The sequence below is a fragment of the Perca fluviatilis genome, chromosome 16 (assembly GCF_010015445.1).
Source record: "Perca fluviatilis chromosome 16, GENO_Pfluv_1.0, whole genome shotgun sequence".
Taxonomy (NCBI): Eukaryota; Metazoa; Chordata; class Actinopteri; order Perciformes; family Percidae; genus Perca; species Perca fluviatilis.
The window spans coordinates 22,872,806-22,889,431 of NC_053127.1; the positions used below are offsets into that span (position 1 = coordinate 22,872,806).

The 16,626-nt window shown below is 40.4% G+C and overlaps 1 protein-coding gene across 6 annotated transcripts in view; it reads right to left on the reverse strand.

Annotated features, from left to right (window-relative positions):
• Positions 1 to 6,910: 6,910 nt before the first annotated feature.
• Positions 6,911 to 16,626, reverse strand: part of zmp:0000001168 (signal-induced proliferation-associated protein 1) — a 33,200-nt gene continuing 23,484 nt past the window's right edge. For 3 of the 6 annotated variants that reach the window (XM_039776708.1, XM_039776710.1, XM_039776709.1), the window contains exons 9-16: positions 16,280 to 16,554; positions 15,175 to 15,621; positions 13,950 to 14,076; positions 13,723 to 13,846; positions 12,456 to 12,554; positions 10,429 to 10,501; positions 9,047 to 9,125; positions 6,911 to 7,617 (exon numbers count right to left, since the gene is read on the reverse strand). In XM_039776708.1, coding sequence (XP_039632642.1) covers positions 7,474 to 7,617; positions 9,047 to 9,125; positions 10,429 to 10,501; positions 12,456 to 12,554; positions 13,723 to 13,846; positions 13,950 to 14,076; positions 15,175 to 15,621; positions 16,280 to 16,554 — 1,368 coding nt within the window. In that variant the 3' untranslated portion in view covers positions 6,911 to 7,473. Of the gene's footprint in view, positions 7,717 to 9,046; positions 9,126 to 10,428; positions 10,502 to 12,455; positions 12,555 to 13,722; positions 13,847 to 13,949; positions 14,077 to 15,174; positions 15,622 to 16,279; positions 16,555 to 16,626 lie in introns of all 6 variants that reach the window. The other 3 variants (XM_039776712.1, XM_039776713.1, XM_039776711.1) reach the window with 3 other exon arrangements.

Consider the following 16,626-nt stretch of genomic DNA (forward strand, 5'->3'; position numbering starts at 1 on the left):
TCTAGAATCTGTGGAAAGAACTGAAAACTGCTGTTCACAAACGCTCTCCATCCAACCTCACTGAGCTCGAGCTGTTTTGCAAGGAGGAATGGGCAAAATGTCAGTCTCCGATGTGCAAAACTGATAGAGACATACCCCAAGCGACTTACAGCTGTAATCGCAGCAAAAGGTGGCGCTACAAAGTATTAACTTAAGGGGGCTGAATAATTTTGCACGCCCAATATTTCAGTTTTTTATTTGTTTAAAAGGTTTGAAATATCCAATAAATTTCGTTCCACTTCATGATTGTGTCCCACTTGTTGTTGATTCTTCACAAAAAATTACAGTTTTATATCTTTATGTTTGAGGCCTGAAATGTGACAAAAGGTCGAAAAGTTCAAGGGGGCCGAATACTTTCGCAAGGCACTGTATACCATTGTGATGTATGGTGCTCAGTAAATGTTAGACAGTGTGAAAAGTGTGACAACATACCCCGCTCTCCCCTACAGCTGATATGATTAGCCAATTAAACACTTAGTTGGTTGACTAGAACTAGTTTTGATTGTTTCCAGTTTCTAAAATGTGAGGATTTCTCTGCATTGAGTACTTTTACTTTTAATACTTTAAGTACATTTTCCTCATGATACGTGCATACTTTTATTTAAGTAACATTTTCAATGCAGGACTTCTACTTGTAACAGAGTATTTTTAGCAGTTTGGTATTAGTACTTTTACTTAAGTAAAGGATCTGAATACTTCTTCCACCGCTGCTTGCAAGTAACGAGTAATGAAGATGCTTAGGGGAAATGTAGTGAAGTAAAAGTATACATTTTATTTAGGATATGTAGTGGAGTAAAAGTGAAAGTTTCCAGAAATATAAATAACGAAGTAAAGTACAGATAAGTGAAAATTCTACTTAAGTACAGCAATGAAGTATTTGTACTTTGTTACATTACAACGCCGCTACCAGATACTGTTACAGCTGGCCTGGACATTCTCTACAGCACCCTGATATAAGGCGGTGAGAGAGTGATAAAACGTATAATACAGCATGATGCAGTGCCATCAAGTAGGCTACTATCGGTAACATTGTTTTGTTTGGACTGACTTAGATGTCAGAAAAAAGGAAAATGTTTTGCCACTAATACTCAACAATACAAGTGATTTCTCTTAGTGTTTTCCCCTTTTCTGTCTTCTTTCTGCCCCGCTGTCTGTATAGGAAAACAAAGACTACTTGTCATGCAGAGACCTTCCAGAAACCGGGTGAAGATTAAGAAACACTGCTGTAGCGCTGTCTGCTAATAATCCATCCTGCCAGTTTCCCAGAACAAGCCCTTTTGTGTAAAAGTGCATGTACTGTACAGTAGAAGTAGTCTGGTTAATGTCGCCTATTAAAAATTAAGGCCTTTAAAAAGACCTTCACTTTGGTATGGCATAAAACAGTAAAAGTAGGTTCACACAACATCAGTAAGCCTGCAGTGTCCTGGGTGATTTTCATTCTTTAATGTTTAACTGAGTTTATGACAAGAGGGCAGGGCTCTGTGGTTAGACGTACATGGCTTGTCATATGAGGTCCATCACTTAACAGGTTGCATGCTTACAACTTTTCTTCTTCACAGAAACATGTTAAACATGCATATTACTTTGTTGCATTGGAGTACAACAATTTCAAGGACAGCACTTTTAAGTTTTGTCTTTAGAATTGTTCATTTAATTCCATGTTAGACTGGATTTATAAACTGTGTGTATTTCAAAACATTAGAGGACCTATTGGATAAAATTGTTGTCAGTTGTTTGTATCTGTAGATGTAGTATTGATGAAAGCTATTAAATCTGATTCATATCAGCAATGTTAAGTCTCATTTATGGCAACACAGCAGTGATGCTGCAGGCAGACTTACATTAGGCCTTCTACTTGTTGTATGGGGCAACAGTGGCCTGGCCATTTAAAATATGATATACACCCTGCATACCAGGAGTCTAAACACACACACACACACACACACACACACACACACACACACACACACACACACACACACACACACACACACACACACACACACACACACACACACAGCCTTTGTATTTACAGAACACGGAGAAGTCAAACAGACATTAAGCCCTTAGGCTGTGTGTGACACATATCCCCCAGTGAAGACTCTGTCCTGCGCTCCAACCCCAAATAAAGACATAGGCCTGCGCATTGTTGTCATCAGTTCTCCTCCTGCTGTCAAGGCAGGGAAGATGAAGTGTTTTCTGCGGCTGTGTTTAGGAAAGCCTTCCAGAGGACAGAGTCCTGGAAAATGTTTGTATGATGTTGTCGTGCTATTATGATCATGGAACAAGATTTGGAAAGTGTATTTATCTTACCTCATGCTGTATCAATTCAGGGAGATGGGAATGTGCATCCAATCAGGATTTCAAACTGTTTTAAAACTGTATGTGTTTATGTGATACAGGCTGGTTTTATTTTATATCTTAGTACTGAATCTCAATCAAAGCTGTTGTATTTAAATGAAAGTGAATGAATATTGTATTATTAAAGTTAAGCATTATAGCCTGGTGTAGGCCTATGGTGTAAGAATGTGTGGTCACGGTCTAATGATAGTAAGTCTATAATTTACTCTGTCAGCATTTTTCAGTTCCCTGTAGGATGTTAAATGACAGCGAATATCTTGACAAACAATGTTGTGACATGACTTGAAAAGCTATTCTGGTGGAGTTTTTGAGCGTCAGGGACAGATCTTGGTGCCGCACCATGCTTGCTCAGCTGATCTAAGTGATAGACAGGAAGTTAAACTGCTTCTTGGATCCGTTAAAAGGTGGTCGAGTGTGATGGTCACAGAGCTTCCATCTCTGCTGAGCGTCGACACATTTATTTTCATTCCATAATTCTTGTTAAAGGGGCGAGATTAAATCAAAGCTTTTCAAAGATTCTGAACAGTTAAAGTCATCTCTTATTCAAATCAGTTGAAGTCCTTCAAAAGCAAAGCCAGATCATATTATCGGCTAATGAGCAGTGTTAAGCTAGCCTGACATGGTCTTACTCAGATTCTAGTCAGAACTTCCCGACCTTGAATGTTGTGGGCGGGGCTAAGATCGGCTGGCATCCAGGCTAGTGTTAAGCTGCAAACACATTTCTAACAATTCAAATGTTGCAATGACCACAAAAATCCGATTTAGAACATGAAGCAGTTTGATTGTGCAGAATGAGTGGTTTTTAATACTTCTACTCAGAGCTGCTGGGTTTCCTCTCAGCTGTGGGATTGATGTACACCTGGAACATCACTGCAAATAACCAGCTGGTTGGACTGAAACCCAGCATTATTGTGGGTGTAGAGAACCACTGATATGGAATAAATGCTGTAGTAGGCTAAGGTTTACCATAACCTTTTCCCAAATTCATATTAGGTGAGCTATTTGATGCTAATGCTGGATTCTTGTTTGAAGGTGTTATTCACAGTGTAAATGCAGATCTATCTATTTGCCCATATAATGGACTGAATATTTTTGTATACTACTCATCCTTTTGCTACTTCAATTACAGCCGAAGACTCGTGTTTTAGCCTAATCCCACTTTGTCAACTTTTGCATTCTTTCAACATGGTCTGATTCTTTTCTTTTCAGCCAATCTGATTTGGCCATGACCTCTGTCTGAGACTAATCATGTCGTTGTTGTCAGACCTTAAAACTGTTTCTTCCTGCACTGCTTTCAGCTGGTTATTCAGCTTTGTTTGACCTTCACCTCATCATCAGAGTCTAGTCCAGAACGTGAGATCCTCAGAAGTCCTGGACAAATGAAGATCTACCTATCTGTAGCCACCAAAGTCATCTTCACCATATCTGATTCCCTCACAAGTTTACATCCCATGAACACTATACATTCACTAATATATATATATATATATATATATATATATATACACATATATATATATATACACATATATATATATACACATATATATATATATACATACTCTTTCTATCCCTGCTCCTGATTTCAATCATGCAAATTAATAAAGACATAAAATAATACTGATAACTCTATTTTTTCTTTAATTGTTTTTCATTAAATGAAGAGTAAGTTGAGGTGTAGAGTGAGCAATTGATTACTAAAACTCGTACTTAAGTGACGTTTACATCTGTTTTTCCTCCAAACACCAATTCAAACAATAAAACTTTTTTTTTTTTTTTTTAATAGTGATCTTTCTCTATGTTGGTGAGAAAACAAAATATTTAAAAAACTCTATACTGTCACTCCAGCCATTTACTTTTTTTGGAGTTGTTTATCTTCCACAAACCAAAACAGAATGACAAACACCTCCCACCATCAAATCTAAAAGGCAGCTACACAAATATCTCAAACATCATCTGCCTTTGGGTGATTTGTCACTGTGTTGACAAAACATCTGTGTCAACTCCTTTCCAGATTAGGTCAAGAAAATGCAGTACGTGAGGCCCAAAATATAGCTGTTTTTTGTTTGGTTTTTTTTACCTCTTTTGACCCTTTTAGTTCATCGAGCCACAATCAGATTTTCTTTTCAAATACTCCAGTAGATCTTGTTTTTAAATATTTAAATATCAAAATAATCATCCTTTAGAGGAAGCATACTCCACTGAACACATTCATATCAACTTAAACTTGATTATAATGCATCATCAGTCATTTTCAGCACCTTCTCCCTTTTAATTCCCTTTTAAAAATCACATATTTGTCGGTGGTACTCATTGGGCTTCAGTGATTCTTCAGACCAACAATACACATCTATTATTATTATCATTATTATTATTATTATCATTTTCATCATCTGTTCTTTCGGATCATGTGTGACTCAATGACTTTTCCTCGCACAGCGGATAAAAGACCAGATGTTGTGACGGTCTCTTAGAAAATCCTTCATCTGCCACAAAAAACCTCGGTAAGTGCAACCAAAGACAAAGAAATGAGGTCACTAAGATGGCTTAGCATACATTACATTTTCTGGTAGGCACACAGTCAGAGAAATAAGACTTCACATAACACCAGTATGACCAGTTTGACCATCCATTCTGAAAGAAGAGTTTCACTCATTAAGGCGTACCTAATGGTGTTTTAAGACCTTAATAAATACGAGCTATAGCTGAAATAGCTCAATACTAGAATGATAATAAGAACCATAGTCACATTTAGCAAGATTTGCAGATAGATTTTGTCATATCATGTCATTGTTGTTTTTCTACAAAAGAAACAAAAATGTATAACCAAGCCCACCTTTTCTTTTTGTCCTATTTCCACATTTTTCCTCAAGATTTCCATCCAGTTTAAACAGCTACAAGAAAATCCACATTTGCATGATTAATAAGTTACATTTTTATACATACACACATACAGAGGGGAGCTTGGAAGTTGCTTGGCACATTCTCATGCTTGACCAACCTCCTACAATCTAAATAACTTTTACGAGACACAGTAAAACAGGTCTTCTCACACCACTGTCTCCCTGTTCAGTCACAAGGCATGTACAGGAGATGAAAACAGCACCCCTGCATGGCCACAATTACCACTTCTCTGCATAATAATCCTGCAAAAGGAGGGCATACACAACCCAATGCACTAAGTAACATGGAACAGTTCAGCTGTACATACAGTATCTTCACATACTGATAAAGTTTAGATTCATAATTTAATCTGTATATACTGTATCTTAATATGCTGGTACCAGGTATTCACAGTGACTCTAAAATAAAATTACAAGAGGAAGTTTATACAAGAAACAAGAGAGTCTGAGTGACTGGCGAACGTTTGGCATCCCTTTTTTTTTGAGTTTAGAGTTTGAAGTTCAGTTTGTGGTCAGTTCTGTTTGATTTCGGTGGGATTCAGGAAAGCTGCCTGGGCTTTTTCGTTGGCACTGAGGAGAAGTCTGACCCCTCTGAATATACGTTTGTTATTGGCGCAATCAGCAGCGGACAGAAAAAGGTGAGGTAAAGGTGGTGTCAGGGGGGATGAGATCGCATCCACCTTCTTATGTTGATCAAGACATAACCTGGGCTAAATAAAGTACAGTATGTGTCCTGTCCAGTGCTGATTTTACAAAAAAAAGGTGCAAGAACGACACAGAAAACACACACAAACACACATCAGGGTGGAATGGTAAGATTTCACCTATTGTCCTTACCGCTACCACTCATAAGCCATACTAAACAATTACCCAAAATAGTCACTGTAGACATCAGCCGAACACAAAACATATTTAAATACAATATTCTGTATTTCACTATTAGTTCAAGGTGTATTATTCTGACACCTAAAGCTATTTTGCCAGCTGAAAGAAAAAGCCGCCTTTTGGCATTTCGCTGTTCAGGCCAGCAGGAGGAGATCTTCTACAGTATGGCTGCTACAATAGTGAGGTTAGAAGAAATCAGCTACAGGCAATCATGGAAGGAAGCCAAAGCAGTTCTTTTCCTGCCATTGTCTGCATCTTCAGGAGAGGTATAACCCTTTTCAGTATCCCTTTAATACTGTTTTCATACTTCCAGGAGGAACAAGCATGCTCAGTCCTTTTTTTTTTGACATTTCCAGTTTACGTCTTTTTTATGTATGGATTTTTTAAATTGTCTCTCTAAAAACTTCAGAGTTTCTTAAATATAGTACTACTGAGAGCAATGAGGGCAGATAATGATTTCCTTATGTAACAGGCCTTGCTCTGAGGCGAGTCATTTAGCATCATTACATCTATTGAAGTAGAAGGCTTGTCATTGCCATGTTCCCCTTTTTTTCTTGTTTTGTCTCAAGGCCTTCCACACTACCAGCACCGGGGCAGAACCGCACTCAGACATTGCAACTACACGCCTGGCAGAGAAGATAGCAATACTACTGTTCACACACACACACACACACATATATATATATATATATATATATATATATATATATATATATATATATATATATATATAGATACACACACACACACATACACACACACACACTTTTGGTAATTTCAGATAAGACACCACCAAACATGCTATACAGTGTCTCTTAATCTTAATTGCCACTTTTTATGCATGTGCTATTCAGCCCAGCTTGTCAAGTATTTGAAGCAAAGTAAAGTAAGACGCACGCACACATGCGGCACACATCCCCGCACATACTGTATCATACACACCAAGAGAAGCACTCTGGCATAGAACACTAATGCAGCAGCCTGAAAGCTGAACACTGGTCAGTCTATGAAGGTCATGGGATGTTGGAAATGTCATTTCTTTCTTTTTTATGGGTTATTTGCATACTGCCTCACCAACAGGCAGGTCCAGGATTCAGGATGGAGACTGTGGTGATACACAGATTGAAGGGGATGCGTGTGTGTGTGTGTGTGTGTGTGTGTGTGTGTGTGTCTGCCTTTGCAAATATGTAGCCTACGAACAAAATAAGTGTACTGCGCGTACAAGCACGTTGTATGATTAGCATCTATCTGCCGATGTGTGTGTTTTGCCCGTGCAGTAGTGAAGCTAACAGGGCTTGTTGACGTTGCACAGCAGCTCTGTGACTTTGATGAGGCGAGCCACTGTGCTCTGCGACTCCTCCTGCAGCCGCTGGTTGTTCTGCCTGAGGCTCTGCACCTCGGCCTGCAGCACCGCCTTGTCCTCCTTCTCCTGAAAGACATCGGCACACAACAAAACAAAAGCCGTCGCTCAGATCGCTGTGGCAGGAACGGGAGGGGAGCGACAGGTACAGCGGTGGCTTTAAGGAAACTAGTGGGCACACATAAACACAGAGCTTGAAATAAAAACAACACAAACAGTGTCGAGAAGCACATCACGCTGCAGTGAGAAAAAAAACGTACAATCCAAAACAGTGCTGAACTAATCAGTCATTGAACTGATGATTTCTTTGACAGAAAATCATAGTTCAGACTCTTAATGACAGTAGTCTCAGTGCTTTGTGGTCTTAGGCTGCTGGTCAGACTGAGTAAGCAACTAATCACCTTTATTCGGTATAGGGCTGCTATTAATTTCATTATTGAATAATCTGACGATCATCTTTCCATGGTTGTTTGAACTATAAAATGTAATAAAAAAATGGAAAATAGTGAAAAATGGCCATCAGAATTGCCCAGAGCCCAAAGTGACAGCTTTAAATTGCTGGTTCTGTCCAACCAAGAGACCAAAACCCATTCACCGTTTATATAAAACAGAGAAAAGCAGCAAATCATTACAGCTGGAAACAGAGAATATTTAATGTTTGCTTCATAAATGACATACGATTAATTTATTATATTAATAAGGTTAATGTTCTGTTGATCAACTAATCAATTATTGTTTCTGCACTATTTTATCATTATTCTTGAGAGTTCATAGACTAAAGGATTGGTTGATTAGAAAAATAATCATTAGATCAATAAAGGAAATAGCAGTTAAAAATAAATAGAAAACGTTCCATATAATTGGGAGGAATAATATGTTTATATAATATGTGTACACACAGAGACACATACACAACTGACCAAAGATTCTCAACACAAGGTCCACTACTGCTGACAATCTCACTCCATCCACTGAGGAAGGCAATGAGATGTGGTTGAAAGCTCCGGAAACACAAGTGGACTTTGTGCTGAGAATAGTTTTTTGTTTTCTGTTTCCGAGGTCGAGAATAAGAATAAGGAGTTCATCACATACAGTATTCTTTGACATCTACATACATACATTAGTAGAAATGTACTAGAAAATATTGATAACAGCATTAAAGGAGTTGTTGTACATACATTTTTTTTTAACTATATGGGAATATTTAAAAACATCTGAAATGTTACTGTACAAATTTACAACAACATCATGAATAAATAAATGCTTTTTGAGTGTTTTTGTATTGAATGCATCTACAGTGAGCCCGCTGTGACTTGAAATAGCTGAATGGACTGGAGGATTTGTACAAGAAAACAAAAGCCTGCATCAGAACTACAAATTATCTCGCTCCAGCGACGGAAGCTAAACAATTCAAATACTTTTTCCTACCTGCTCACTCTCCCGTGGAGCTCACTGAAAATAGTATTACAGAGAAAAAAAGTCACAGAAGTCAAAGCACCTTTTGCAGGTCATCCTGCAGCCTCTTCAGCATGGACTCCAGCTGCGACACCTTCTCTTCTAGGTGGCCTGGAGAGTCACTGCAACAAAGAGAGGCAGTGACACTTCATCAAAAGCAATTACAGAATCTCACGGTTTGTAATGCATTAATGGTTTAGGAACAACTCAACAAGCTGAATGTCTTCACTGCTGCATATTATAGAAAGTTTTTTTTCTTTTATAAAAAAAAGTTCTCTCCTCCTGTTATAACACTTCACCTCATACAGAGTGAACTTTTCAATTTGATTGATTGGTCGTGGAGCCGTCCGTCACTGTAGCAGCCTCAGCGCTCAAGACATTGTCCCTGCTGCCTTAAATGAAACCTGTAGTACTCAAAGATCAATTTAAAGTAATTGCTAAGACTGACTAGCAGACTTATTTTCAGTGAGTCATCACTGATCATCCCATGATGCATTTTGTCTGGAGTGCAGTTATACATAACGCGGCTCCTGGTGGTGTGAACAGCGTGATAACGCTTTTAAAGGAAAGAACATGGCATTGTCAACAGATGTTTTGGGCCTAGTGGTGTATTTTTTACCTTTAATGATTAATTACATGGCTGTATATTTGATCCTTTTGGTTGGTTTAAAGCTGATATGTGCAAGTAATCCAAAAGTGCATATTTGAAGACATACGTTTCTTGAAAGAGGTTGGCCGTTTGCTTTTTTATTGTAGTTACTAAATATAATCTGAATCTCTCTCTTTTGTTGAACTGGTATCTACTAAAAAACGTGATAATTTATTGCAATTTGCAAGTTCATGTTCACAAACAGTACCAGTGTACTAGTGTCTCTTTTTTAGCATTTTACATGCTAGCTGAAGCCATCATGTCATCAATGCTGACCTCTACAGTACGTCGATGGACATAAACTGCGCCTATAATACCAGAGACTTCTTCTGAGTAAAAGTGTCACGTTGGTGTTTGGTTATTTTTTTATTTACTCATTTTCTGATTTGCTTTTGGCCTACAGTTCTGCGGATTTTGTATGTTTAGACCCTATATGGCGAAGAAAAGTAAGGTGACCAAGGAGCTATAAAAAGTGTAAAACTAAAATAATATGGATCAGAAAGATGACGACAATGAGTCAGACAAACTGTGTGCGTGTGTATGCATGTGTCTGCATGTGCATACTGCAAGTGCATCACTGAGTGAGCAAGAGGGCTCTCTTTATGGGGGAGAGAGACCATCACATTGTGGCCGATAAAGTCAAAATAATTGAGAGAATGAAGTAAAGCTGAGAAAAGGGAAGTGTGCAATGATTCAGAGAAAACAAAAACCAAGAGACTAACTACAGAGATATTGAACTGTCTGCTTCACCCTGTGTGTACTGTATAGCAACCCACTTTTCCTTTGAGTCTTTCAGCTTGCCGTCTGTCTGGTCAGCTCCTGCTTGCGAGGGGTCTCCGGCTTTACGGTCTGTGGTAAAGAACATTATCCACATTATTATCATTTAAAATAGCCATAAATAGAACATATGAGGGAGACAACTATGGCAGACTTTCTCTCAGTATAGAACAAGCTGTCATTCACACACATCCTAAAGCAACTATATAGAGTGCAGATCCACTAGTTTTTTTTTCTCATATGGCCAAAAGTATGTGGACTAGCCCTAACCCTATTACACCCATGTGATTGCTAAACCTCTCACTCCAAAACTAATAAGCTGGGAAGGCTTTCCACAAGATGTTGGAACCAGGCTGCAGAAATTTACTTCGCTTTCGGGGTTCCAGTTGATCCCAAAAGTGTTGGGTGGGGTTGAGATCAGGCCTCTGTGCCAGCCAGTCAAGTTCTTCCACACCAAACTCAGAAAACACATTTCTGTGTCGACCTAACTTAGTGCACAGGCACATTGTCAGTTTGAAACAGGTAAGGCCCTTGTTGCCACAGAGCTGGAAGCACACCTTTGTTTAAATTATCAGTGTATGCCGATCATTAAGCTTTCACTTATTTGGAATGAGGGGACCCAAACCATAAAAAACTACAGCGGCCCTGAGAGCTCAACATCCTGCAAATTAACAAAACATCTTCACCAATTTGACACATCATTGGTGTTTGGTGTTTTTTGCCCCCAATGGCGCCTTCCAGGCAGCGCGGCAATGGTTATGTTTAGGGTTAAGGTTAGGGTTAGCTGCCTGGAAGGCGCCATTGGAGGCAAAAAACACCATCGAGCCACATCATTAAAAGTACTGCAAGAAGCTCACACTACAACGGAAACGGTTTCCAGGGGACACTAAGAAGTGATGCACAGGGCTGAGACCGCTTGTTGTTGCCTTGGTTTGTGACTTATGAAGTTATTGTCTGCTATCCATCATTGTAATTGCATGATTCAGATATTATAGTATGCAAAAGGCTAATGCTAGATTAACAGCAGTGCTTTCTCTAAATAATGCACGTGTCGTCAAGTTGGTGAAGATATTTTCTTCATTTGCTTGTGCTGTGTCATTTGACATTTTAGGGCTGGGCATCGGTACTTGATACCTTTCAAGATATCGACCAAAATAACCCAGTATGGAGTAGTATCATAACTTCTCCAGTGAAACGATACCTGCATTCAATGCATTTTGTACACAGATCTAGGCAAAAAATTACTATTTGAATTTTGCTCTCAGCCAATCACCGCAAACGTTCTTCGATTTAATGTGACGTGTGATTGGCCCACTACCGCAGCAGCTACAACCCATACAAACCCTGTGGCGTTTTTTTTTAAGATTATTTTTTGGGCATTTCCACCTATAATCAATAGGAAAGTTGTGAAAGGGGGAGAGAGAGGGGGAAGACATGCAGGAAATCGTCCCAGGTCGGACTCCAACCCTGGACCTTGTGCGTCGATGTATGAACGTCTGCATATGTGCGCCTGCTCAACCAACTGAGCTATATTAGCTATGTGGCGTGGTGTATTTAATGGAGTTGGCAGTTCAGCGTGCAGAGATGCTTCCATTCACATGATGGTTATCAAATGAAGTACAGAAAAAAGGTATCAAATGAAATACTCAATTGGTATTGGTATTGGTATCGCTTTAAGGGTACTAGTATTTTAGATTTTTAAACGATACCCAGCCCTGGTCTATATGCATGTGCTTTCTTAATTTGCAGTGCGTTGAGCTCTCAGGGCCACCATACAAAAACAATAGTATACAGCCAGGGGTGTCAACATACTTTTGGTCATACTGTATGTATGTATACTGTAGGTATATTGTAAATGCAATTAATTATTGGCCAGTCCATCAAAGGACAAACATTACAGTCACTTTTATACAAAAAACACAAGTTTATCTAACGTGAATCTTAAAAATTGTGGTATTAGACATGTGCTAACCACTAACTATTATTTTACAGTAAGTGAGGTGTGCATATATAAATTGTTCCTCACCCTCTCGTGACAAAGCCTCCAGGATGCTGCGGCAGGCTGTGGCCAGGTCAGCGATGGACTGCCACTCCTCCTCAGTTGAATCTGTCGTCTCTGAGAGAACTGAGACAAAAAGAAGTTGAGATTGATCACGCTTTCTTATGGGACAATACCGCAGAACAGTGGGACTGCAGCCTTTTGAGCAGCCGTTCTACAGTAACAAAAAGCCACCACTGGGGGATGCTGCTGTGTTAATGTTGGTCAGATTCAGGGGCAGAATATCAGGGACAAGGAGGAAATGTTATGATGTATGAAGGATTTCTTTCAGTCAAGATGGAATTTGAGGCAGCATACTAAAATACAATAGATAAAAGTAAAACGGCGACCTAAATATAATATCAAATAATATTTAGAATAAAATAACCAAATTAATAAAAACTTTAAACACATACATTTAAAAATGTACAATTGTTCCTTTTTAAGATCTGTTAGGCCTTGAATTTAATCAATTAGTTTAAAAGTTGGGATGCACTTTTTGTGAAAGAACGTGATGTAAACAATCAAGGGCTTCAGAGGCTGACCCCCCCGCCGCCCCCCCCCCCACACACACACACACACACAAACAAACACACACACACACACACACACACACGCACACAGACACACACAAAAATTGGAAGAATCCGATGAGAGGATGAGCAAGTATGCTCTTATGGCGATTAAATGATGAGTCTCATAGTCTCAGCGGAGGCAGAGCAGATGGTGTGAGAGGGGCTCCATGATTTGGGGCTGCCTAAAACTCCACCCCTCCCACCTCCCATCTGTCCCCCTTTTATCCCAGCCCTGGCAGGGGGTGGCAGCAGAGCAGGGGTGATATTAGATTAGCGGGATAGGGGGCACTGTGGATGAAAGCGGAGGGACAAAGGGAATGCAGTGGGGAGGAGAGGGAGGGTAATGAAGAGAGTGGTTTAAGGCAGAAAAAATAAAGAAAAAAGGACTTTGAGGCTCAAATCAGGCAGAGATTATTTGCAAACATGTGTAAATGTTCCATTCTGGCATCATTTGAGAAGTCGTGTCAGCTCTTGTGTCTTTGTTTGGATCAGGGTCATCATCCTATCTCTTTGTGCTCTTTGTCCCCAAAATCATTTACAGACATTTATTTTTTTAATTTAATATGTCGCCTTTGCTTTTGCCAAAGGGATTATAAATATATTATAAATATTAAAATTATATACATTTATTTGTAAAGGAAATCTTTAAAAAAAATCAGCAGGAATAGGCAAGTACTTACTCTTGGTGATGGAGTTATGAAGACTTAGGGCTCGTGAATTTCTTTCAGCTCGGTCTAAACATGACAACCGGGAAGACGAGTCACTCACCGAAGCTTTGTCATCACCAAACTCAGCGCCCATAAACTGAAGACAAGAGACAAAGAAAGAGGGGAAGCGACACTGTCAGAGAGGGGATGGAGTGGTAGAAGAGAAACCACTCAGATGTCCTCTCGTCTCAGTCTGTCACCTGTTCGTCCTCTAGGGGAACCTTGGGTTTGACGGCCAGGATCAGATCAGGTGTGGCGTCTCTCAGCTCGCCGACGTTCTCATAGATGTGGCGTTCCCCCTTCAGCCCCACGTTGTCGTACACGTGCCTGTCCACCGTGCAGGGAGGGAGAGATGTGGAGGTGGGCGGGGAGGGAGAGTGGGGTGCGGGGGAACACAAAGCAAATTTGCTGTTGATGCTTTGAGACATTTTTTATTTTTTTTAATCCAATCCAGAGGTCAAAACAGAAACTGGAGCGTTTGACAAGTAATCTCCAGGATGGCTTAGATGTCGGCCTGATTCATGTTTGCTATCCTGCTCTCACAAAATCATCTATCAAAAATATCATATCTGATGTGGTTTCCCTCAGATTATTCAGTTCTGCTTTGTGTGACAATAAAAAACAGTCAAATACATTTTGGGAGCAGCACAGTTTAATATTAACATGTATAGTTTCTTCATGCACAATTTCCTCTTGAAGCTGCTGTGGCCTTTTGGAGTTTTCACAGTAAAACCCTCCGATGTGCTCAAATGTATTTGTCAGGCAGATACATACATGTTCTGCTGCTTTTACATAGGTGGTTTTCTCTGAACTTGGAGCTTAATACTTCGTAAACTTCGTTGTGACTGTCAGAGAACGACATTGATACTCAAGAGGAAGAGGAAATAGTGCACAGTGAAGATCATAATATCTGTGATTGTTTAAAGGAAACAAATTTGCTTTCTTGTTGTCATTTACTTGACTTGCTGTCAACTTTAATGGTCTGGAAATGTTTAACTTTTTACTGTGCAGCCATCCAAATAGTTACAAACTAGAGTAGAATAACAAACATTTTAATTGAAAAAGGAACATTTAAGTGATTTTTTTTATGTGAAAAAATCATTTTAAAACGTTTGCATTAAGTTAACAGAGTTCAGTAAAGCAGAGTGACACATTGCTTGGTGTCCTTACTCAGTGACGCACTGACTCTGAGATTAAATTGTGATGAGTCAGCTTCAGTTTGAGGATATTTTCAGCCATGTTGGATGATTTAACAGTCCTTTTACCTGATGGTCTCCTAGTTTGCAGATGTAACTAGAAAGATCTTGCAACGCAGCATTTCTTATTCACATTATCTCTCTCTCTATATATAATGCCACCATAACACTCATATGTCAGGCCATGACAGCTTGTATGAACAATAACATGAGCTTTAGTAACACTCACCCATCACACGTATCCCTGAAGAACAGCTGTTTCTCCAAAGAGAAGCTGCGTGTGAGCTGCGAGCCGCTGTCCTCCTGGCTCTGATTGGCTGGTTGGTCCTGCAGAGAAGTGGCCCGTAACAAAGGTAAACTGGGCGGCGTGAGGAGCGAGCCATGGCTACTCTCCATTTGCCCTTCATCACACAACTGTCCTTCGCCCTCTTCGGCCTCCACCTGCACCTCCGTCATGTCCGCTTCATTGACCCCACTCGCCTTCAGCTCGTCTTCCTTCGCTTCTTCCTCCTTCTTCTCCTCCTTCTTCTCCTCCTCCTCCTCCTCCTCCTCCTTCTTTTCCTCCTCATCCTCCTCTTCTTCCCTCTCGTCAAGTACCCAGGCCACTCCAGACTGAGCCTCGCCGGGTTTACACTCCGCATCCTTGATGGCTTTCTGGTACAGCTCGGAGAAACTTCTGCAAAACATAAAACAGACTAAGAACAAAGCCATCACGCCTCTCTTTTCCGCTAGGCTTCTCATCCCACTGTTGAGTCATAAATGAATCTAGAAGCCAAAAACAAAAGCCCCACTTCCTATCAAGAATTATTACATCTTTGTTCCATTTTGCTTTGCTGTCAAAGTACAAGCATCTCAGGACTGAAATATACATAAACCACTGGGATTCTCTGAGGACACTCGAAGCAGAGTTAAGAGCTGCAGAGGTGTCCACTTTAATAATGATTTTATTTCAATTCTGTCCACAGCTGTTTATGCCCCCTCTCTGACTTCAGCTGAGTTGAAAGAGTGCTGTTAGCAGTGGGACAGCCTGTGCCAGCGTGATTAAAGATCATTAGAGGGATTGATTGGTTGTTAACCGGCTGGTGTGACACTGACTGCAGGCCGTCATTAGCAGTAGAGTGAGCTGTGACCCCAGAGTGGCACCTCTCTTGTTTTCCTGAACTGACTTGCCCCACTAACCCCCTCCTCCTTATTTGCTGTCAACCTCTCTCTCACCCCCTCACTGGATCCACTCTCCACTTTCTGGAGCAGACTTTATACCCATGAGCCCTTTCTCCTTGTTAGTGTTCTCTCTCTCTCCCTCTCCTCCTCCTCATATCTGCAGCCCCACCCACCTGCGAGGCTTGCCGTTCTCGTCCGGTGGAATGACAGTGATGTGGATCTTGTGCGCAGTGCGGAGCAGCCTGGTCCTCTCCTCAGGGCTCAGGTGAACCAGCGAGTGTCCACACAGCCGCACCACGCGAGCCCACAGCTGCAGGCCTCCGCTCTCAGCGTAACAGAAGCGCTGCAGCTCTGTCACAAAGCCCTCCTCGTTCATCAGGAAGCCGGGCTGCCCGACTCCGTCACGCAGGGGGGTAACCTCGAGAGCCTCACAGCCCCGTGTCACCAGCTGCAGAGGAGCAGAAAAAGATGAAATATATTATATTTATATAGAGCTATTCTACCTTATCGGACAAAGCGC